The 26,329-nt window shown below is 37.0% G+C and overlaps 1 protein-coding gene across 1 annotated transcript in view; it reads right to left on the reverse strand.

Annotated features, from left to right (window-relative positions):
• Positions 1 to 26,329, reverse strand: part of NECAB1 (N-terminal EF-hand calcium binding protein 1) — a 233,463-nt gene that overhangs the window by 103,566 nt on the left and 103,568 nt on the right. The window contains exons 4-5 of the mRNA XM_031439294.2: positions 23,985 to 24,010; positions 10,384 to 10,481 (exon numbers count right to left, since the gene is read on the reverse strand). Of these exons, the coding sequence (XP_031295154.2) occupies positions 10,384 to 10,481; positions 23,985 to 24,010 (124 nt within the window). The remainder of the gene's footprint in view (positions 1 to 10,383; positions 10,482 to 23,984; positions 24,011 to 26,329) is intronic.

Genomic DNA, 26,329 nt, shown 5'->3' on the forward strand with positions numbered 1-26,329 from the left:
CAATGTATTTCTATTTTCTATTCTTACCACCTGGTTTGAACCATTCCTATAAAATCTGTTCAAAGCTTTGCGTTACAGACAGTCCTGCATTATGCATTCTGCTCAATGGTAAGCCACCTGAGGACACTGTGTGGCAAAACTTAGATTCCTTTCCACTTCCCAGCACAGCATTTCTGCTCAATGAGTGACTGAATGGAGTCATTCCTAAGAGACATGGATTTTCAGTCATTAAAAAAAATGGAAACCCTCTTTGAAAGCTGGTACTTTTGAAGTACTTCCTTAAAAGCTTATTGTAGACAAGTCATCTTTAATATTAACTTAACTCAAACACATAAAAATGTATTTCCTCTCTGGCTACGCATATTTTGGCTCTTTTGATACCTATTTTATTATACAGGCACAGTTCTAAAAACATAGCTGACTCTCACTGTCTTTCAGCATTAGTAATACTCAACTAAGACAAGGGATGGACATACATGTCAATTTTATAAAACAATTTGGTTTATTTTAATGGAGACAAATATTAACAGGGAGAAAAAAACAGATAAAGATTTCCTTCCACGACTCCCATCTCAACACACACACACACAGTTAAAAGTTGACTGTTACAGTGGTTTTAAAGATGTGTGCACATATTCTGTGATAGTTCTTCTTTGAATAAGTGGAGTTTATTTCACCTCCCCTCAAGGAGAGCTGGATTTACTGACTTGACTCTAATGAGTAGAATGTGGCAGAAGTGAAAGAAACTGTGGTAGAAAGTTCCTGCCAAGATTATCTTAGTCTCTCTCATCTTAGTCTTTCTCTGTGCATCTCTTTGCCTGACTCTCTTTGTCTCTCGTTCTTTTTGGGTCTTGCTCTGGAGAAAGCCAGCTGCCATGCCGTATAAGCAGCCCTAAGGAGAGCCCCACATGATGATGAACCAAAGCTACATGGCTGATGCTCACATTCCCTCTGAATATGCCAACAGCCGCTCAGAAGCATTTCCTCAAGACCCTTCAGAAGGCTGCAATCTCAACTCAAAACTGAGTCAGAATCATCCAAATGAGCAACTCCTAAATTCCTGACCCTCAAAAACCACATGAAATAATAGGTAATGGTGGTGGTGGGGGAGATTTGTTACGCAGCAGTAGATAACTGTTATAACTAACAAGTCCTAAAATATTATTTTCTTTTCTCTCCAGCCAACCATGGTTTTGTCATGACTCTGTCATGTTTTCAAGAAACTGACAAGAAACCATGGTAGCTTCAAGCCAAGAAGGCTAGGAAGAAATTCCCAGGGCATCAGTTTTGAGATTACCCTCTACATCTTAGCTGTATGACCTAATACGTTGTTGCCTTAGTTTCTTTAAACACTGCAGGAACAAAGCAGAACCTACCTAATAAAATATTAGGATGAAATAAGATACTAAAATAAAAGCATTGGCATAGTCTTTGGTAAGTCACTCAATAAATGTTAGGTTTATTATTATTATTATTATTATTATTATTATTATTATTATTATTATTATTATTTGGGTTCAAAAAGGAAAGTTAAGAGGTTGCCTGAGTAGACACTGAATCTCACAGAGTAACAACACACACTGGTATTCGGACACCTACATGCACAATTAGTGAAAACAATCTCCTTCCCACACGGTCAGAAGTCAAGCTGCGTACTGGGCTATGGGTAATCTTGGAAAGGGAATATGAGCCATCACAGAAATTCAAACTGAATGTTGTCCAAGTTCAAAGAAACTCGAGGAGTGTGTCACTTTTGAAACACACCAGAGAAACACTCGTAGAGTCTGGGCTGCAACCCTGCAGGGCTGTTAGAGCTATAGGCCACGAGCTTGTACACATGTGTCAGATCACTGAAGACATCATTCCAAAAGTGACATCACACAGCACCATGTGGCCATGAGCGCTACCGTCCTGTAGCCACACAAGAAGCACAGGGATAATGCACCACGTATTTATTTTGGTTTTGAATATACTATTCTAACAAGAACTTTGGCAAAGCTAAATATTCCTCAAATAACATTTAGTATTTTCTGTTTGCAATAGCAAACAAGAAAGGGAAAGGACAACTTCAACAGGATAATGACCGATGCCTGTCGGATCTGAGAAATACAACACGGTCCATTTTTTAATCTATCCCTCTGCACTTTCACACTTTAGGCAAAAGAAATGTCATATCAGATTTGACTCTCATGACAGAAGGAATCACATGCTGTGCTGTGTATCCCCTAGAAATGTTTGTATTAACGTCTCTTTCCCTTATCTCGCTTTGAACTTTTCAAAGATCAGTTCTTCCGAAACTGGGCTGTCACTTCATGAAGGCAACTGTAGTTCAGAACTGTATCCTTAAGCAAATCACCTTCTCTGTTTAAATAAAGTAGTGTACTTTCTACTCACTACTTCATTAGATAGAACATAAGTGTTTGTGTTCCGGCCAGCGATTTAAGAAGGATAAATTTAAAAATAAGATTCCCATGAAGAAAATTAACAGCTCCAAAATGCTAGGTATATGACACAAAATACAGCAATTTCTCACCATGTTTTACTTCCGGTTGGGTGGGGGAGGGGAGGGGGGTTGGAAGAATTGGTGGGATCGTCTGAAAAGAAAAAGGGATCCTGAAAAAAGCGATTATTTACAGGGATCCCTGTGGCTTTGGGGTACACCAGAGATCTACCTGGGGCCTCTAACTGTCACAGCTCTAGGAATTTATTGAGTTATTTTTTTTCAAGTCCTCTCAACTCAAGATTATACGCAAGATCACTGCTTGCTGTTTATACTACTCCTTCAGGAAACAGTAAATAAGGTAAAATGTGGCAAACTACAGTCAACATGGCCTGCCCCACCCATTGATAAACCATTGCCTCTTCTGGATATGACTGAAGGCCTTTGGCAGAACAAGGCCCACAAACGGCCTACTTAAGAGGTCAAAAGACGCATAGTTACCTGCAGGCTCTTTATCTCCTTTCTCTGTTAAAATCCTGCCCAGTCTCACCTCCTTATTCAAATCTCACTCCCACCTCTGAAGTTTTATCTATTGTTTTCGAATATCAAGTTTATTCACAGCCTATTCAACATATTAGCAATCAATTAAACATGTTCATTGTTTTATTATTTGTTTTTTCTCTTCTCACAAAAATATAATCTGTTTACGTTTTCTACAAACTTTTATTTGTAGTATTTTGTGAAACCTTTAAACTTTATATTTGGTATTGTGGGAAATAATCTCATTTCTCTAAGATACAAAATGTAGAGGTTACAATTCATTACGGTCTTGTGGCACTGAAGATTTTGAAACTTTGCATAACAAAAATAGGCATAAAGTGGAGCCTCAAAGTTCAGAGTAGAAAAATGGAAGACAGTGAGCCAAGAAAGCTCAAGACAACACAGAGATTGGTTAGATTTTCTGGAAGACAGATGAGCTAGGTTGGTTCCTCCACTAAGTGGCAATGGCTCTCAATGTTCAAACCTATAATATCAGTTAAGGAAGACAAACAGACTGTCACAGTTGGAACAGCTACTCAAGATGGTCGCTAACCTAGTTATCAAATTTATATACAAAAAAATCAATCATTTTCCAATGTAACACCAATATGAAGGTAGAAGCAGGGAGAGACAAACCATTTATAAAAGCAACAAAACATAAAATATCTATATATTGAATAAGACATGTTTTGAAACTATATGAAGTTACTAAAAATTTTAATGAGACATAAAAGGAAGTTTGGATAAGTGAAGAAATATGTATGCACCTGAGGGGAAGGCATAATATTTCCAAGATAACAATCTCTTAAAATTTTTTATAATTTTACATTACAAATTTACATTACAAAATACATTACAAACTTAATGCAAAACCACAGGAATTGGAAAAAAACAGCTATAAAACCTATAAAAATGGCAAAACAGAAAAAAGCAACTCTTTGGTAAGGAAGAACAACCAGGGTAGCCTTGCATTTTCACGTTTTCAAATATACTCAAATATTTGAGCAAGAATTAAGACAATGTGTTAATAATATTAGAAGATAAAGTTTTATCAGTGGAACAAGTCAGCTGGGACACAAACATGAGCATAAATATGTAGCAAATGGTAAACGTGGTATTTTAAGTGAGTACATAAAGAATGAAAAGTGTTGGAATAGTTAGCAATTTGGAAAAAAGAAATCAGTTGAATTTCTATTTGGATGCTTTTGGATCCTTTATAAATCTACTACGCAGAGCTCAGAGGGCCACCAATATTTTTACTCTTGTGTATATTAGCTTTTCTTCTGGATATATTTCTTTCTCCAAGTAAAAAGCTAAATATGGCATGTAACTTCCCTTGTTTTCTAATTAAAGTTCCACCTATTTCTCTGATGAGAATAGACTATGTGTTTTAAAATATATGAATTTTGTTTTTGTCTAGAATGTTGCATATGCACCATTCATCTTTTGACTTCAGCATTTAATTATTTCAGTATTTAATCATCATCTGCTTCTGTCTATAATTTCTTACCGATGTTCTTCACATATTATGCTAAGCTCTGGGCACCTATTTGCTCACTAGTCAAACTGAAAATAACTTTACCAGGGGAGCTGAAGTCTCCAGCCTTTGCTGAGCCACAGTGGAATGTTGAAGGGTTTGTTCCAAAGAACAAATTTATCCAACACCAAAAATCTTTTGTACCACGATACAACTCAGAATTACCTATTTTTAATATGTTCAATATAGAACCACAGAAACCTCAAAAAAATTTCAAATGAAAATCACTTGGCTTAAATCTCACTCAATTTATGATATTAATAAATCAACTAAGCACTTTGTGACTCAGTTTCCACATTTTTGAAATAAGTCTATCCTCTTTTACTTAACTTTCCTCATTAGGATGTTACGAAGAATAAATGAAATAATGCATATTAAAGGATGCTGAATACTCTAAGGCTCTGTATAAATGTTAGTTGGCCCTTATTGTTAATTCATATCCCCTTTTTGCTCGTAGCTACTCCAGCCTTATACTAGTAGGGAAGAGACACTGGGCTTTGTCTGGCAACTTGTCTCAGGGAAGCCGGGTCGGCGGTCAGGTAATAAGGCAGGGCTGCGGCTGCAGCTACAACGGAGCTAATGATGCGGTTGCCAGGCGGGCGCTGACCCAGGTCCTGAGCTGCCCAGGCTTCGCTGTGAGCTTCCGTCTCAGCCTCCTCGCTACCACTTTGTCAATGTTCTTTGCCTAAACTAATCACCCACCTCACGGGCTGCACCCTAACAGTAATCTCACTTTAAAATGACCCCGAAAGTCATATTCACGTGAACGGGGTCAGGTCTGTGATACCAGCTCCGCGCCCTCCCTCCCCAGACAGCAATCCTCCGCCCACAATTCTCACTCTGTACGTGAGCGAGTATTTCAGACTTCTCAAGACTTAATGAAGCAGCCTTTCCAAGGACCTGGGTTCCCCTCTGCCAGCGCTGGGCAGAAGTCTAGCCACGTTTGTGTAAGGAGGAGTCTAAGACTTGGGTCTGACACAGGGCTTCTCTGCTATTGGGCCAAATTTGCAGCCTTCTCTCCCGTTTTCCATGTGCTTCTCTGTCTCCTCTTCCCTAAACACATCCACATAAAAGGTCATTTCAAGGAACAATCAGGATGTCAAATAAGCTTTTTGGAAAATGTTTCCCTATGGTTGCTCTAGAGTCCAAGAATATACTTTTCATTTTATTTTTAATGAATGCTTAAAAGGATTATAATGAGACTATAATGAAGAATGAAGTGCCTGCCTTCTACAAGCCTGAAAGGGGCTTCTCCTGTGAGCCTAGGAAGGTGCTCCTATTTCACACATGGTAGTATTTCAGCGCCTATATTTTGCCTGGGGAAAACAGGGGAAATTTCTAATGATAAAACCAGTGTAAAAATAGTAGTTAATCATGATTTCTTTCCCCAGATAGGAACTCTGAGACTTACTGCTATTTCTACTTTTCTTTTTAATAAGACTTCTTGTAAACAAAATGATTATAATTTTTAACTTGTGGAAGGATTATGGGCGCTTGGGAGGCCTAGGTGCTAAATATAAGGAAACAGGGACAGGGGAGAGGTGGAAAGGTAGAAATGGTGTGTACAAATGCCAGGGGAGCAACACAGATCCCAAAGACAGACTTAAGAGGCAAGGGAGGGACAGATGCACAGCAGTACGAGGATTCAACTTTTTTTTTTTTTTGATTATTGGTGATGTATTGTAGGGTGTGCTTATTTGAAAAATAACTTTTAGAAGAAAACGAGAAATGTATATACAGGTTTTAATTTGGACATTTCCCGGCTCCACTCAGCAACACGACCGCCACACTGTGAATAATTACTTTAAGGACACTATTCTTCACTTCAGCTTATGATGGTCTCCTTGGAAGCGCTGACAGTAAGCTTTATGGGAGTCCCATTTATGCTCATATAACATGGCCCGGGATGAATTTTAGCTTACGCACCGGAATTCTGCATGTGCTTTTGAGATTATAAGCACATGGCATACTGGTGACATAATTTACTTATTACCCTACTGTAGACAGAAGAAATACAAATTGAGAAACCCATTTTGGGGGGTGTAGTTCCAAAGTCAGGAAGTTCAGGTTTTAGTTACCTTCAGACCTTCAGGCTTTCAAATGACCTTCTGAAATCTGACCTATGGCACTTGTTCCAGAAAAATAAGCCAAATAAAATAATCCAGGTAACTCTTGAGTCTCTATCAAAGGGCTGGGGGTAAGGGAGGAGGAGGAGGAGGAGGAGGAGGAAGGGAACAAAGAGATGACAGACTGTAACTGTCCTGAGTTTCTATCTGCGCAGACTGTATCCATCCTGGAGTTTAAGTTAAGCAGCTGAAATCCACTTTCTCCCTCCTCTGACAGCAGACAAATGCATTGCCAGTAGAGACAGACCACAGTGGCTTGCACTGCATTTTTCATAAAAGCCCAGAACAGTCAGGCTTCCTACTGTGGCAGGATTTTTATCTGGGAAAAATACAGAGAGACTCTCAGAAGGAAATACTGAATTTCTCAGCCAGAAAGTCTCATTGTGCTGGACAGTCTGGAGAGGACGTCAGCTTGACAGTGGCTTGGAGAAACGTCAGAACTCCTGCATCTCACTCATTTTGAGCTATCGTGCAAATAATCTAATTTTATTTTTGACCATTTCTTCTTTTATTTTAAATCAAAAATCTTATCCTTGGTTAAGCAGTATGACTATATGGTTCAATGCATGTTGAAGAGTCAGTGCTGGGAAAGCCTTTGACCTAAGAGACCAAAATAACAGGTTGACCTTGATTTACATCCCACAAAGCCTTGCATTAAGACTAGGAAAAAGGACATGATTTTAGTGCAAATTGTGAGAAAATAAGGAAGAATACTGCTTTGCTTTCTTATTAAAGGGATTCTGAAAACTTCTTAAATGATCTTAAGAGCAATTTTTCTTTAAGGAGCAAAAATATTTAGCCTTTGGAGCTGTATAAATATCTATCTTGTCAATTCATTTAATTGATCAGTAAATTTTTATTGAGTTTCTTTTAACTGTCAAGGCCATTTTAACAGCTAGGCTCTGGGTGTTCAAAAAAGACACTGCCATTCTCCCTTCTTACAGACAACAAGCAATTTAAAAAAAAATACATGGTTAATTATCCTGGTAATTGACAGCAAGGAACAAATGAATTACTCTAATAAAGACAACCTCTTTTAGATAAGGTGGTCAGGGAAGACCTTTCTGAGGACATGGTATTTAAGGTAAGACCTAAAACAAAGAAGAGAAGAAGCCAGCCATATCAAGGAGAGATTTTAAAAATTACTGTTTCTGGAGAGAAGTTGCCAAGTGATAAAATTATATGCAGTTTTCAAATGTTCCTGAAGAGGTCAAGAGAAAACGTATTCAGATTTCATTTTCCTGTTTTCTCTTTCTGTAATTTATTATTTGGATATAGGACATCTTGGACTGATGTACCATTTTTCATATGTTATTTTGCTTTACTTTTGGGGAGACTTTTCAAACTTCATTTTCCAAAATTCTATCAAGTCTTTATTTCTGCTCTCTTGTTTAAATTTCCAAAAGCACTTTCTTATTTTCCGGTTGTCCACTGTTTGTCATTCTGTCCTTGCCTGATGAATGCAATATCTTCTCTTATCTCTTGGAAGAGATTAGGACCTTAGTTTAAAATGTTCATCTTTCTGCTTAGTCTGCTGTATTAGTCCTTTCCTCCGTATTTCTTCTTTTTCAGTTTGTTTTGCTTTCTTTTTCTTCCTGTAGGGAGTTTGGTGGCACTTGGCTGACTGCATACTTAAGGGTGGGCTACAAACAAGCTGATTATGCAATCAGAGGAGAATTCAGGCCAAGCTGATCACTGGAGAATTTGTAGGTCTTTTCTCTTTTACTGGTTAGAGTTCTCAGAGACAACCTCTCCCTGTCTGCCTGCAGGATATATGCCTAGTTGCCAACACTCGGACTTAAGTTAGGGAAGAGAGCTGGATGTGTTTTCATGTAGTATATAAATTTTATTTAATCTCTCGGCTATGACTGATGCCACGCCAGGACTCTCCCTTACTTTTTCAGAGAGCAAGAGTGTGTTTTCTACCTGGATTGATGAACACTCAGCTGCTTAGCTGGGTAGAGAAGATAAGGGGATCCGGGGATCTAACTGCTTCCTACCCAGACTTCCAATTGGTTACCTTGTCTTAGCCCTGCCATTCCCCTCCTTTTCCAGTGGCAACTAATGCCACCAATTCCTGACACTTTCTACAAATCAAACTGGTGGTTTCTCCATGTCTTAGGTCTTCTGTCAACTACTGCTTGTCCATTTGCTTTTCAGTTTCCAAATTTTTTTGCTATGAATTTCCCCATTTAAAAAAAATCTAATTTTGGACTTTTTCATGGAGCTTCAAGAGGCAGAATTCCTTACCATAGATTCATATTATTAATCTACTGTCTTTATCCAGAAATTCCATATATGCTTTAATTTTTTTCGTTTCTTGTTATGCACCTTACATGCTAAAATATCTTTTTTGACTTACTGACAATGGAAATTTTCATTCTCATCTCTCCTGGCCTCTTCATAGAAGTCAACATGACTGCCCACTTCCTACTTCACGACATACTCTCTTCTTCAGCTTCTGGACACTACACTCGGCCAGCTTTCCTCTTGTCTTTCTTTCCAGTCCTATGACTGTCTTGTGAGCTCATTCTCCTCTACTCACCATCAAAAACTGAAGCTCCTTAAAGCTCAGTGTTACATTCCCTTCTCTTTTTACTTTATATGCTCTCTCCAGATGACACATCACTCGAGCTCTTTGCCTAAGCACTAACAATTCACAAATTTGATATCTCCAGTCTAGACTCCACCTCTCAGATCTAGATCTATGTATCCAGTGGTTTATTTGACTTTCCTTGGTTGTTTCAAAGGTAGCCTAGATCCAATGTACCTAAAAAAAACTTCTGATCTTATCTCCTTAAACGTGGTCCTCTTTGGAGCATTCTCTGTCTTGATAGTGTCACGACCCAGATACGCAAGCTGAAAACTAGGATTTATCCTTGACTATTCCTCCTCCCGATCCCCATATTCAATCTTTCTCCAAGTTCCACTGATGAGATCTCAAAGGTATGAGCAATTCATTTCCTTTTCTCCAGATGTTCTGCGAATACTTCCAAACTACCAACATCTCTCAACTGGATTAGTGAACTAGCCTCCTCACTCATCTTCCTGATTCTGCGCTTCCACGTTCTCCACCCTAAGCCCAAACTAATTCTCACAGTCTTTTCAAAAGACTGCATGAGTTTTCACATCTCTGCTTAAAATGGCTGATTTATTTGCATTTAGGATACAGGTCTAAATCTTTATGTTTACTAAAACATCATGGAAGATGCAGCCTCTCCCTATCACATCAGTTTTATTTCATGTCACGTCACTCTTGGGTTTTCTGTATTTTAGCCTTATTTGCCATCTTTATTTCCTTGAATGCCTGTTGTCCCTCCTGACACAGGGCCTTTGCATGTGATGTTCCTTGTGTCTGGTTCTTCTTTGCCCAGCTGTAACTACTTCCTTTAATTCAAATTGCTCAAGTGTCATCTCCTCTAGCATGAATTAGGTGTTCTATGTTATGCTTCTCTCCATCGTACTATATTTAATCACTTATTTACACGTTTGTCTCCCCACCAGAATAAGAGCCATTTGAACAGCTCTTTATGTCTGTATCCTTAGCATGAAGCACAGTACCTGGCATCTGGTAAGCTTTTTTTAATTGTATTGCAAATAAATAAAATAGCTCATTTATGTCAAGAAAAATTATCAGTGATAAAAATAAATCTATAGTTCCTGATACATTAAGAAATAAGTATGATTTTCAAGAAAAATATTTTTCAAAGTGATTTTATAGAAAACAACAGTGTCCTTACTTTTTTTGTTTTTCCCATTGCCTTCAGGATGGAAAGATTTAAGTCCTCCAGTGCTGCTAGTACATTCTCATACTCGCCCAAATGCTGAGAAAAATATTCTGAAAAGTGAAAATATTGAAATAAATACATGTTTTCATTTAGGTAATGATAAAGCAAAAACCAATGATTTACTCACTAAAGGAGTAAAACAAACAGATAAAACTGAAAAAATTTCAAATGAGAGTAACTAAGTGTCAATATAATTTCATTAAAAAAGCCAAACCTGGAAGGGAAAAAGTGAATCTGGATCTACAGACAAGACTGCTTCAATAAAAACTTCTCAACAGCATATCATTATAAATTTCACTAGGACAGTAATTCCAAAAAAATTAAGCTAAATGTTATTGTTTCTTCTGGGAGACATTTGAGAAAGGTAAGCTTTCTTCAAGGTTAAGAATAAAATAGAACACAAGTATGGTCTTCTGTGGTGTCTTCCATGTAACTACTTTTGTCATTATTTAACTTTTTCCAACAATCTGGGCAGAGGAAAAGGCATGTTTAACACATTTTTCAGTTGGTTGAGAATAAATACTACATTGGATGTTGCAATTAAAATGAAAGGTATGGAATATGTATTGATCCCAAACTAGTAAGTTGAAATATAATAGAGAGAAATGCACTACCTTATATTTGCTTATATAAATCTATATTTTTCTGAAATGCCAGAGATCTAGCCTCATGTAAATTCAGAGAAATTTGTATATTGAAAAGACATAGAGCTTCCAGTTACTAGAACATCAATAATCTTCCATTCCTTGAGTGAACTGTAGTTTATTATTGCCTCTCTTTAGTGTACCGTAAGTATCTATGGAATTAAACTGAATTATAAATATAATCACATAGAAGCCACTCATGACCACTAGAATAAATTCAGCATGTTTGAGGGAATTTCCTTGATTAACTTATTTAATGCTCCCCAAGTAGACTTATTCGTTGACATTGATACTGATAACTAATGGGAAGTGTCACTGACTGACTTATTAGTAAATGTTCAGGCTTCTCCTGAGAAAAAAGAAAACACAATAAATCAATTCTAGATTATGGTTGTCAAAATATAGTCTGTGTATACATGGATTAAAAACAAATGACAGGTTTTTGACAAAAAGCAAATGCATTCTTGATTATGCATTTCTTCTAAAACATTGTGATACATATTTCATATAGAGTTTCTTTCAGGAAGGGATTAGTTGGAATACAAGAAAGCAGATACCTGCTCCAAAATAACATTTGAATTCTTGATAGTGTTGACTTCCTGACAGTGTTGATAAAGATGTCTGACCTTATTTGTGCAATTATTTGCAGTAAATGAAGTCCCTGTGGACAAAACTCCTTATAAACCAGGAAGCAGTTAATGTGCCTATAAAATATTGTTAAATTCAAAACCTAAAATGATCAGACTAAAGTCTATAGTAAGTTGAAACAAGTAAAAGTGTAAATAAAAAATGCAAAAGGTGAAGTTGTTAGCACATTTTTATTTTAATATGTACAAAGACTCAAGGAAGATTGTAATGCAGATTTTAAATACAAACAGGCTAAAGTGAAAACAAAAAAATTTGGTGCTGAAAAGGCATGGTTATTAAAAAAAAGAAGGAAAGCCGTCTTTTAAAACAAATATTTTGGGGAGGGAGATTAAGATGCTGGAGCAAGAGGACACGGAGCTCACCTCCACCCACGAGCACATCAAAAACACATCTACATGTGGAATAATTATCATGGAAAACTGATTGGAAACTGGCAGAACAACTCCTATACAACCAAGGATTTAAGAAAGATTCCCATATAGCTGGGTAGGATGGGGAAAAAAGGATCAGCTTGGGACCTGTGCTCCTGGGAGAGGAAAAGAAAGACCGCACAGGCAGATTTCTGTCCTAGGGAGTGAGGGGGCAAATCACAGACTGGGCCTCCCATCCTGAGGTCCTATGTGGACGAGATAAGCCCCTTTAGCTATTGGGAGAATCACTGGGAGAGAGAGAAAGGCTGGCGAAGTCTACACTCCACTCACAAAGAGTGTGCAGGCACTGGCTGCCAACAAACAAGGAGGAGAGAGGTTTGCCCTAGTGGCTGCTCCCTTGCCACACTCCCCCATCCAAGCTAGGTGAATACTCCAGACAACTCACTGCATACTACAGCTTGGCACAGGATCTAGGGCAGCTGGATCCTGAGAAAAGTCTCAATCTAGCAGCACAGAGGTGGCCCAGAGGCCTGAGATGTACTCTAGATGGGACAGAGCCCCCAAAGCAGCCCAGACCTTTAACAGTAACACAGCTGCTTCAGTTCCTCCAACCACAATGTCCCTATCCCCAGTCCCAGCCTAATGAATGCTCCTGTCCCACCCACTCTTCACCACAACCTTGCACTGGGACAACCACAATGAGGAAAAAGACTTAACTTAGTCTGCTTATGAGGGGAGCTGCAGATTCCCACACAGGCACACATCAGACCACTGTAAGCACATAAGCCCCACTTACTTTAGCACTCTCCTTCTTTCAAGCAAAGGCCTCAGTGCAGGGAGAAGGAAAAGCACACACTTAAAGGGAAAAGAGCCAGCTGGAGCCTGGCCCTCAGGGCTTCTGCTCCAGCAACTTCAGTGTAAACCCTACTCCTGACAGGGTAGAGACAGGCACAGAGTCGAGAGGAAGTCCTACCCTACACCCTGCACAGGCTTTAGATACTCCAACACCAACAACACCCACTATCAAGGTGGTAGCTGCCAGCACACCCTGAGGAAAGACATGGCTGGCATCCAAATCAAAATCAGCCCTTGCACCAAAGACACTGGACACAAACAGTCTACACAGGCATGTTGCCACTAAAAATGCCCCTTCAAGACCACAATACATAACTGTTTCTCCTAAATTCATAGAGGCAGAGAAAGTTAAATAAAATGAAAAGGTAGAGGAACTACTCCCAATTAAAAGAGAAAGAGAAAGTCCTTAAATAATAAATAATAAAACAGAGATAATCAGTCTACCAGACACTGAGTTCAAAAAGTTGGTAATAAAAAAGCTAACTGAATAAAGAAAGAGTATTAAGAGTAAACACAGATCATTTTAAACTAGAACCAGAAACTATAAAGACAACACAACCAAAAATACACAATTCAATTTCTGAGATTAAAAACATTCTAGAAGTAATGAATAGTTGACTAAATGACAAAGAAATACTTGTAAATGTCTGTAAGATAGAATAATGGAAATCACCCAACAAGAAGAGCAGACAGAATATAAATGATATGACAAAAGGAAAAAAAATGAAAGCAATATATGAGACCTATAGGATAATATAAAATGTTCCAACATATGCATAATAGGGGTTCCAGAAGAAGAGAGAGAAAAGGGGATCAAAAATGTATTTGAAGAAATCATGGCTGAAAACTTCCCAAAACTAAAGAAAGAAACAGATATCCAGGTACAGGAAACACAGAAGATCCCAAATAAGATGAACACAAAGACCACACCAAGGCCACAACAAGACATATCATAATTAAAATGGCAAAAGTTAAAGAGAGAATTCTAAAGGTAGCTAGAGAAAAGCAAAGAGTCAATTACAAGGGAACCCCCATAAGGCTTATAGCTGATTTCTTTGTAGAAAATTTGCAGGCCAGAAGGAAGTGGCAAAATACTTTCAAAGTCTTGAAAGCGAAAAACCTGCAACCTAGGATACTCTACCCAGCAAGATTACCATTTAGAAGGAGAGAGGAAGAATTTCTCAGACAAGCAAAAACTTGAAAGAAATTCAGCAATTCTGAATCTACTATAAAAGAAATGTTGAAGAGGCTTCTCTAAATGGAAAAGAAAGAATCTATAGGAAAGAAAAATCCCAATAGGAAAGGCAAATACGTAGTAAGGACTGAAGATCACTTAAATAAGCCAGTACAAGATTAAAAAAAAATTGTAAAAGCAATTATAACTACAATAAACACTAAAGGGATATGCATAAAGACAAAATATGACATCAAAAATACAAAATGTGGGGAAGGGAGTAAAAATGTAGATATTTTAGAATGTGTTTGAACTTAACTGATTATCACTTTAAAGCAACTAGGTTAATTATAGGTCAACATATATGGACACATGATAACCCACAACAGGTATACACACACACAAACACAAAAGAAAAAAAGAAAAAGAAAGGAACTCAAGCATACTACAAAAGAAAATCATTAAACCACAATGGAAAACTCAAAAAGAAATTAACAAAGAAGAACTACAAAAACAACCAGAAGAAAAAGAATAAAATGGCAATAAGTACATACCTATCATGAATTACCTTAAATATCAATAGACTAAATGATCCAGTCAAAAGACACAGAGTGGTTAACTGAATAAAAACCAGACTCTTCAATATACTGCCTACAAGAGACTCACTTCAGGGCAAAATACAAACAGACTCAAAGTGAGAGGATAGAAAAAAGGTGTGAAAATAACAAGAAAGCAGGGGCAGCAATACTCATATCAGACAAAATAAACTTTAAAACAAAGACTATTACAAAAGACAAAGAAGGGCACTGTATATATAAAGGGATCAACACAAGAGGAGGATATGACACTCATTAGCATATATACACCCAATGCAAGAGCACCTAAATACATAAAGCAAATCCTAACAAAGGAAGAAATTGACAATAATACAATATTACGTGGAGAATTCAACATCCCACTGACATCAATTGACCAATCATCCAGACAGAAAATCAATAAGGCAGCAGAGGTCCTAAATGACACAATAGACCAACTGAACTTAATTGATATCAACAGGACACTACATCCAAAAAAGCAGAATATATATTCTTTTCAAGTGTGCATGGTACATTCTCTAGGACAGATCACATAGTAGGTCACAAAACAAACCTCAACAAATCTAAGAGGAAAACAAGTTATATCAAGCATCTTTTCCAACCACAACAGTATGAAACTAGAAATCCAACTACAGAAAGAAAAACAGGAAAAGAACAAACATGTGGATACTAAACAATATGCCACTAAAAAACCAATGGGTCAACTATTAAATCAAAGAGGAAATCAGAAAATATCTCAAAGCAAATGAAAATGAAAACACACATTTCCAAAATCTAAGGGATGCAACAAAGACAGTTCTAAGAGGGAAGCTCATAGCAATATAGGTCTTTCCCAAGAAACAAGAAAAATCTCAAATAAACAATCTAACTTACTACCTAAAAGAATTAGAAAAAGAAGAACAAACAAAGCCTAAAATAAGCAGAAGGAAGGAAATGGTAAAGATCGCAGAGGAAATAAACAAGATAGAGATTAAAAAAAAAATAGAAAAATCAATGAAACCAAGAGCTGATGCTTGAAAAGATAAATGAAAATGATAAATCTTTAGCCAGCCCCACCAAGAAGAAAAGAGAAAGGATCCAAATAAACAAAACAATAAATAAAAGAGAAAAAGTAACAACCAATACCCTAGAGATGCAAAAAAATCACAAGAGAATATTATGAACAATTATACATAGGAAAAAGATTGAACAACCTAGAAGAAATGAACAAATTTCTAGAAACATGCTGCCTGCAAAGGCCAAGTCAAGAAGATACAGACTGTTGAACAGACCAATCACTAGAAGTGCAACAGAATCTGTAATTAAAAAACAAACGAAACTCCCAGCAAACAAAAGTCTAAGATTGGATAGCATCACTGGGGGAATTCTACCAAATGCATAAAGGAGAACTTACACCTATACTTCTCAAACTGTTCCAAACAACTGAAGAGGAATGAATATTCCCAAGTTCATTTTATAAGGCCACAATTAACCCGATAGCAAAACCAGATAAAGAGTCACCAAAAAAAAAAAATAACAGGCTAATATCTTTGATAAATGTAGATGCAAATATCATCAACAAAATATTAGCAAACCAAATCCAACAATATAGGAAAAGGATCAAACACCATGATCAAGTTGGATTCATTCTAGTGTCACAGGGATGGTTCAACATCTGCAAATCAATCAATGTGGTACACCACATTCACAAAAGAAAAAACAAAAACCACATGATCATCTCAAGCGACACAGAAAAAGAATTTGGTAAAATTCAAAATCCATTCATGACAAAAACTCTCATCAAAGCCGGTACAGAGGGAACGTATCTCAGCATAATAAAGGTCATTTATCACAAACCCACAGCCAGGGTAATACTCAATGGTGAAAAATGAAAGCCTTTCTAACTAAATTCAGGAACAATGCAAGGATGTCCACTCTCACTGCTTCTGTAACATAGTACTGGAAATCCTAGCTACTGCAATCAGACAGGAAAAAGAAATAAGAGACATTCAGATTGAAAGGGAAGAGGTAAACCTGTCACTATCTGCAGAGGACATGATACCCGATATACAGAACCCTAAAGTCTCCACAAAAAAGCTATTCAAACTAATCAATGAACTCAGCAAGGTGGCAGAATACAAAGTTAACATACAGAAATCTGCTGTGTTTCTATACACTAACAGTGAACTATCGGAAAGTGAAAGTAAATAAATTCTCATTTTAAATTGTATCCAAAAAAAAAAAAAAAAAAACCTCTGGGAATAAACCTGATCAAGGAGGTGAAAGACTTATATGCTGAAGACTATAAAACATTCATGAAGGAGACTGAAGACAATTCAAAAACATAGAAATGTATCTGACGTTCTGGGATTAGAATTAATATTGTTAAAATGACCATACTACCTAAAACAATCTCTGGATTTAATGCGTTCCCTATCAAAATGCCCAGGGCATTTTTCATAGAACTAGAACAAATAACCCTAATATTTATGGAATCACAAAGCAGCCCAAATTGCCCAGATGATCTTGAGAAAAAGAATAAATCTGATGATATAAACCTTCCAGCCTTCACAGTATACTACAAAGCTACAGTATCAATAACCAAAACAGTGTGGTGCTGGCACAAAAACAAAGACGTCCATCAAAGGAACTGAGCAGAGAGCCCAGAAATAAACTTATGCAACTATGGTTAAATAATCTATAAAAAAGGAGGCAAGAATATACAATGGAGGGAAAACAGTATATTCAACAAATGGTACTGGTAAAACCAGACATGTGAAACAATGAAATTAGAACATTTCTTCACACCATATACAAAACTAAACTCAAATGGTTTAAAGACCTAAATGTGAGAGATGAAACCATAAAACTCCTAGAAAAGAACATAGGCAAAACAGTCTTTGCCATAAATTGTAGCACTATTTTCTTGGTTCCGTTTCCTGAGGCAAAAGAAATAAAAGTGAAAATAAAACAATGAAACATAATTAAAGTTAAAATATTTTACACAGCAAAGGAAATCATCAACAAAAGCAAGACAATGGGAGAAAATATATAAATGATGCAGCTGACATAGGGTTAATAGATAAACAGCTAATACAACTCAGTATAAAAAAAAATCCAATCAAAAAATGGGCAGAAGACTTGAATAAACATTTTTCCAAAGATATAACAGATAACATGAAAAGATGTTCAACATCACTAATATTAGAGAAATGCAAATCAAAACCACAATGAGGTATCACCTCCTACCTGTCAGAATATCTATCACCAGTAAGTCTCCAGTAGCTAATGTTGGAGAGGATATGGAAAAAGAGAACCAATGTACACTGTAGGCAGGAATGTAAATTGGTGCAGCCGTTAGGAAAAACAGTATGAAGATGCCTTAAAAACTAAAAATAGAACTATCGTATGATCCAGTAATTCTACTCCCGGATATACATTCAGAAAAAACAAGAAAGCTAATTCAAAGAGATACACAGACCTCAGTGTTCATGGCAGCACTATTTCCAACAGTCAAGCCATGGAAGCAATTCAAGTGCCTATCAACAGACAATTGGCTTAAGAAGATGTGGTATACACACACACAGTGGTACATTACTCAGCTGTAGAAAAGAGTGAAATATTGCCACTTGCAGCAATGTGGGCAGACCTAGAGAATATTGTGCTTAGTAAAATAAGTCAGAGAAAGAAATAAACTATGTATCACTTATATATAGATTCTAAAAAATAATACAAATGAATCTATATGTAAAACAGAAACAGACTCACAGACATAGAAAAAACTTGTGGTTACCAAAGAGGAGAGAGAAGGGGGAGGGACAAATTAGGGTTATGGGATTATCAGATACAAACTCCTATATGTAAAATAGACAAGCAACAAGGATACACAGTACAGCACAGGGAATTATACCCATTATCTTGTAATGACCTATAATGTAATATAATCTGCAAAAATACTGAATCAGCATGCTAATCAGCACCTAAAACTGACACAATATTGTAAATCAACTACGCTTCAATAAAAACATAGATAAAATAAATACTTCAACTCATATAGAAGCTATTTGGCTTAATCAGTGAAGGTCCCTGGAAAGAATGTAAGTTGTCTTTCCACTCTGAAATCAAATGCACGCAGGCACGTGCTGATAAAGCACAAGAGAAGACAATGGTCAGAGGCTTTGGAGGGGACACCGATCTAGCCTGCCTGCCTGCCTTCCAGCCTTCCTTCCTTCTTTCCTCCCATCCATCCAAGCAGTCAGGAAAAAACAACCACTCCCCAAGCAATATACTAGATCACAAAGGAAATAACTCTGAGAAGAGAGAATTACAACATTCAAGCTCTGGCAGGAGCTGAAGTTGTGAATCTAACTGTAAGGGTCATTTTGAGGTGGTGCAGTGAAGTATCATTCAAAGTATTGTATAATTCACACACTGACAGACATGTGTAGGGCTCCAATGAACTGAAAAGAGGGAATTTAGATGAAAAAGTCAGAGACATTTAATGGAGACAAAAACGAGATCATTCTCTCTCCACTTGGTCATGCTGAGGGTTCATCTTCTCATCCCACCACTTAACACACGCATTTAATGCCGTCTATGTGCAAAGTGCTATACTAGGAACTTGGAACACAAAGATAAAAAGACAGAGCCTCTATTTTAAGGAGCCTACAATCAAGTAGAGGAAATAAACATTCAAGAAAGAAAAAAAAACAACTGCTATACACATGATCGTTGTCCAAGACAATGGCTCGAGAGCCGGGTACAAGGTGCAATCTCAGTACAGGGCAAAGACTGCCCACACCCACCCGGCGGGAGTCAGAGAGCGCTTCATGGAGGAGACACCAATGAGGCCTGCATTAACAGTAAACAGGAGTCCGCTGGACAATCAGAGGGAGGGTAAACAAAGGCATGGAAGTCACGTCTGCAGGAGTGTGGGTAGTTTAGCATTGCTGGAACATAAAGGATAGACCTGGGAGATATATAAAGATAAGAGACAGCAAAGAAGCAGAATGCTGCACACCAGTGATGAGACAGGAGGCTGAATGTGCTGGAAATGTTCCCTGCTAGGTGCTCTAAACTTTATCCTTCAGTCTAGGTCGGTGTTTTTGACCATCGGCATCGGATCCTCTAGAGAATTCCCCGCAGCCTCACTGCTCAAACTGTGGCCTGTGGACCAGCAGCATCAGCAACACCTGTGAACTTGTTAGAATGCAGCACCTCAAGCCGACCTCATCCTCCTGAGGCAGAATCTGCATTTTAACAAGCCCCCAGGTGAGCTGTAGGCACGTGTTAAGTTTGAGAAGCACTGCTCTAGAGTACTTGTCAGAAATGAATATTTTGACAAGGTCTCATCTATTAAATTGGAATCTTTGTGTTGAGGCCCAAGCTTCATCATGTTTTACAGGCTCACTAGAGATTATGAGGCAGATTAAATTTGAGAACCTCTATGGGCGATGGGAAGCCATGGAACAACTCTGAAAAGAAGAATGACAACCTCAAATTTTTCCTATTAAAATAGTTACCTGGATACACTGAGGAAGGTTTGGGGAGTGTTGGTGTAACCATCAAAAGGAGAGACGAGAGTAGCTAGTATCAACTTCCAGGAGCAATTGAGTCACAGAACAAGGACCACAGGTCATACCAAAGCTTGAGGCGGAAGTGGGGAGGACCCTGAAGTTTCAGCAGTATATCTGCATACCCCGAGATATGGCAAGCAGGGAAGGAAAGCCAGTGATGGCTTTGGGAGCGGCTGAGTTTTGACTAATGTTTTATTCCTGTTATTATGACTCATGTTCCTTATTTTTAAAATGGTACCAAAGTGAGCTGGGCAAATGTGTTTGGCATCAGGGAAAGAAAGATTCAGAACAAATATTTACCCTTCAAACTCTTGTCTTTTGTAACTAGGAGAACTTCTAGGAGAAAAGACTTACTTTTATTGAAAGATGTACGTCAGTGTGGAGAAGGTCATGTAGAGGACGTGACTACTGGTTGACCTGTAAGCTAATACCTGGGCAATTGGAAGATCCTCATTCCTTCTCCTGTCCTTGGAATGCATGTGTTCCCCATCACTCCCACAGTGGGAGTCATTTTCAAGGACACATCCTTGAGAAAGCAGTTTGGATGGTATACATGACTAAATCTAGTTAAGGCTTCTTTATAAACTTTTAAGATTCTGGCGGGAGGGTGCAGAGATCTATTTCTTTTGCAGCTGCCCAAGACAAGCCTTGTATGTAACTTCCTGTGTCTATTAAACCTGGCACCTACCAACTTGGAGTGGTCTGCCTCTTTCTTCGGTCTCCCTGTGCCCTCTGTATACAATGGCCAATTTGCAAACCAGTAGGGTTCCACGGGCAAGAGCAAAACAGAATTTATAGCACATATGGAAATGTGTAAAAACAAATTCTCCTCAGTTTAACTGAAGAATTTTTGAAAAGTAAATCTGGACAATGAGTATGATGAAAGAATAGAGCAAGAGTTATAAACAAATGTATTTCATAAATTACCTGTCAGAAAGCAGATTATCTCCTCATGGATATTAATGCAACATCGTCTCTATTAAAATGCTAACCAAAGGTTAGTTCCTCCTGTGCCTACTGTACTTCATTAGTGGTGTCACATCACCGAATTACAGAGATTTTTCTATCCTGCATCTCAATCGTCCAAATTGTTGAGTTTTCAGGTGTGACCCAGGAATTCCAAGTCAGAACCAGAGAACTTACAGCTGCCACAAAGGCCACACTGGGAACTGATCTCACAAGTCATGTTCATGAGTTTAGACAAGACTCACAGTGTGCACCTTGCAGTAATTTCCCAAGCAGTAACACCAGGCAGGAGAGAAAATAACTGAGATGGCAGAGAGAGAAAGAGAAAGACAGAGAAAGGGGTCAGAGATGACTCTGAACAAAGGCATGAGGTGGAAATCTAAGACTGAGTTATTTTGAAAGAATAGAGATCAATGTCACTCAAACCGTTCTACAACTGGTTTTGGTGATTTTATAAATGTGCCAAATAGCCACAGTTCTAACAGCCTGAAGTAGAGACTACTTGTTTTTCTAGCACCCAGACAGCTGGCAGGACCTTCAGCACTGCCCAGGCTCTGGCAATGCAAGCTTCTCTACAGTCTGACTAGGGGGCCTTGGGCATAGCTACTTAAATGAACATGCCATATGAGGCTTCTGTAGTTTTTATGGGAGTTTCCTGTACCCTCAGTTTTACAGATCTTATTTATAGACTTCATATAACTTTTAAAATAATTTAATACTTGTTAGGCAAAAACTAACTAGATGAAAACTTAAGACCATCGAATGTATTCAACCTTGCTCATGAGGCTTTCTAATAGATATGCTTTCAGATCAAGCACTCTAGCTACTTGAACGTTCTTTGCAATTATTCATCACCCATCTATAAATATCTCAAAATACTCAGCTCCCAAGCTCAAGATTTGCAAAATAGTTCAGTAAATACGAATAAGAGTTTAAAGACAGTCAGAAGCTGGGTAAGATCAGGAAAGTAATAATTTTGCTCCCAGTAGATTTTAGATCACAGATAAAAGATGGCACAAACAGAAAATCAGAGACTCATGCTAGAGTTCAGACACAATTACCTAATTAAAATCAAGGTATGCATCGACTGATAGGAGTAAGTTATGGCCTAAAAGCTATTTATGAAAGGGAATGTTGACTTGTCTGTACACTACTGGTGGGCATGCACATTGGAAGAACTTCTGACTGAGTAACTACATACACAACTACCTGTACAAGAGTGGAAAGAGAATACACGCGGACATTTACTTCAGGGCTGTTGTCCCAGTGGGCAGCTGGAAACAACCAGAAAACCCACTAAAAGGGCTGGGTAGAAAAAGTTAAGGTAAATGGGGCGCTATGCAGCCTTTTTAATCAAATGAGGTAGAAAAGTGTGCACCTGTACTGATCACATAGTAAGATTTCACTGTTGGAAAAAATATATACACACATATATCAATGTCAATATATGCATAAAAATGTTTGGAACGATACACTCTAAGCGGTTAGCAGTGGAGATCACTATCGGGAAAAAGAGGTGCGTGACAGAGACTTTGACACTTATACACTTACATCAGTTATACAGTTACTTTGACTCTTACACACTTACATAATTCTGCGATGCTAAATTTTTAAAAATAGCTAAATATTACTTTCAAAACTAAAATAATAAATATCTATATTTTATTTTAATAGATTGTGAATTCTATAATTCCATAATTTGGTCAACTAAGTAAAAACAACAGAATGAAAGTTTTAGGAACCTGGACCTTTTTAATTGACATCTATGAAACAGCACATGAAATCCATTTTCTATGCCGATCAAACACTGCCCTGTCTCACCAGGCACAAGGGGGGATTGGCACTGGATGTGAGTAGACACATTTTACTTGTTAGAACTGAAGCTTTTGATTTTGATTAGAATCCATTTTGATTAGAATATATTTACTTTATATTCACAAAATAATAAGAAATGAAACCACCCTAGAAGTTAAAATGCATATCCTAAAACAGAAGGGGGAGGATTAGAACACACACTGGGAGTAATTACTGGACAAATGAATTAAAACCCCCTATCTAGTTCCCTAACTAAAACTATGGGGGGAAATTCTAGTCAAAGCTTTCTTAGTAAGTATAGAGAAGTTTCCTAATCTAATTCTATTATTACAGAAAACAAATTTTACATAACAAAGAATAAATCTCAAAAATATTTGCCTTTTTATATTTCTAGCCTATGACTTTTGTTTCTACCCATAAAAAATGAAGCAAGTAAATAAAGAGGCCATTAAATCAGGAATTTGTTAAGACATCTCTTCCTATCGAATCACTTGTTTTGCAAGTGACATTCCAGAATGGTTTAAGAAGGTATGGGACAAAGTTGTTTTTACATGTCAAGGGGTCATCTTTGTAAAACCATAACAAAAGGCTCCGCACAATGTATTTGAAGGGAATAATGAAGTTGTATTAAGCACCAATTTAAAAATATATTCAAGCTGGTGGAGATTTGTTCTTGTGAAACTGAATATACTAATTGCAGTAACAATTATCCTCTTTTGAATAAATTAGAAAGGCCCAACTCTTTCCTCAGTGAAATATATGCTTGGGCAAACCCATGGATAAAGATAAATTCCTCCAGATCTCATATTTTTTACTTTATTCCAGAACTCTTAGTCTATGACATAAATTTCAGGGTATGCAGAAGTATATAAGACAGTGTTCTTTTTTATTCTAAAGTGACGGGTTTGATAAGCCTTAAAGAAACTTACCACATAGTTCTTCTGTATCAAGATTGCTGAAAGATAAAAAAAAAGGAGTATTACTTTGATAATATTTAGGTTTTTAAATAGTTAAATACAGTTATTCCCCAATCTACATTGTTATATTAATAGATGATATATAGCTATGGTATTTCTCTTATAAATTCTACATTGTTTAGTCAGTCACATATTAACAATGATTGTCAGATTTTGTCTTTGAACAAATAATTCTTGGAATTTGTGTTTCTCCCAGTGTCATGCTAGGGGAATACTGCATAATTTTAAAGAATGTAGAGCCAGAACGCTTGAGTTCAAATCCTTACTCTACCATTTCCCATCTATGTGGCCCTCAGTACTTTGCATCTATGTGTCTCAGTTACCCAGTCCCAAAATGGGGATAATAATTTGTGTTTCACAGGAATGTCACAGGATTTAAATGGGTTAATAAATATAAAGCAGTTAAAAAAGAAACTAGCACAATTTAGCACTTATAAATGTTAGCCATCATATTCCTGACTTGTTTGAACTGTTAGAACTTTCATATCTAAATTCAACTTTTGGATTAAGTTTGATTCAGTGCTTATTTCCAATGTTTTCTAAAATATAATGAAGAATTACACTGCTTAACATTTTCATGTAAACAACAGAAATCCATTACTCTTATGAAGATAACTGCAAAAGAGCCAGGTGAACTGTCTGCAGATATATAAAACATTACTATCAGAAAAATAATGCCTTGACCAAGGAAAATATGGTACAGGAATTCAAGGATGGTCCAATATCAGGAAATAAATCAATATAACACTACATCATAGTAAAGGAAAAAAAACCATCATATTAACAAACATTAAATGAGAATTTAATAAAAACTCAACATGCATTCTTATTTTTACAAGTTTAAATGAAACAGGAATACAAGTAAACCTGTTTCTTGAATATGATGAACACTACTGAAAATCAACTGCAAACATCATTTGGCTACATACAGATGGTATATGTCAAAACTCAGTGTAAATAAACTTCATAATTCAGTCCTCCTTTAAGTAGCAATCAGGGTTGATACACAGGAGGGACACTGGTGTAAGCATTTCAAACACCAGGTCTTTTTACCAATTCCATCACCAAATTTCTTATGTAATATTAAATTCAGGATTTTATCCCAAGATGCTGAATATTTGATCTTGGGTAAACGATCTCTCTATACTACAGTAAAATTTTTTGTAAAGTAGTATTTGCCATCAGATAGAATATGTAGCATTTTCTGTAATGGTTTTGGTATGGGCCCATTCATTTATTTATTGCACAAACTTATACTGTTATGTTCCAGGCATTGTTCTAACCACCACAGATAATTTGGTTGCCATAGATACTGAAAACAACATGTCAGATCACTAGTTTCTAGCAGCTCAATTTAGAGGTAGACTCCTGCAATAAATCCATGAAATGCAAAATATTGAAATTTTATATTTCTATACATTTCAAAATGATCAGTAAGGGGGGAAATGGTTAACTGGCAAAAATGATCAGGGGCTATGTAACAGAGGACAGAATTTGGGGACTACCTCAAAGGTTAAATATGAGTAAAAAATGGCCAACAAAGGAAGACAATTCCAGTTAGAGAAACACTATTTGCAATAAAAATTTAAAGTGTGAAGAATACTTTACTAAATTTCTGTTACTAAACTACTCAGAAAACTGAGTAGTTCCCATGGCTAGAACATAGGTCATTATGAGGAAATCAGTCTGAAAAATGCAAAGCCTCATGTGATCGTCTAAGAAATTTCTACTTTATCTTTTTGTCAATTTAGAATCAAAGAAGAGTTGAAAGGTGAGTGATATGATTAGATTTACACTTTTAAAGGGTCACTGACACATGGGTTAAGATGTGACAGAAACAGAGTGAAAAAAAAAGAAAAAAGGACAAGTTTGGAAGTCGTGAGACCAGTTTAGAAGTTACCACTACAGTCTGGACAAGAATGGAGCATATCAACTCAAGGAGTGTGCAAGGACACCCACTGGGGGGCAAGAAGAAATGCTTTTTTATATTTTACTTTTCTGGAAAAAAATGTATTTTTTAAAATTTCTTTTCCTTTCAGCATTATTGAGCCTTAATTGACATGCAGCACCGTGTAAGTTTAAGGTGCACAGCATGATCTCACTTACATACATCAAGACATGATTATCACACTATGTTTAGGGAATACCCATCATCTCATTGATACAAGATTAAAGAAATTTCTTTTTCTTATGATGAGAACTCTTAGAATTTACTCTCTTAACAACTTTCATATATAACATATGCAGTGTTAATTATATTACATTCTGTTGTACATCACATCCCTAGTACTTACATA

The sequence above is a fragment of the Camelus dromedarius genome, chromosome 20 (genome assembly GCF_036321535.1).
Source record: "Camelus dromedarius isolate mCamDro1 chromosome 20, mCamDro1.pat, whole genome shotgun sequence".
Classification (NCBI taxonomy): domain Eukaryota; kingdom Metazoa; phylum Chordata; class Mammalia; order Artiodactyla; family Camelidae; genus Camelus; species Camelus dromedarius.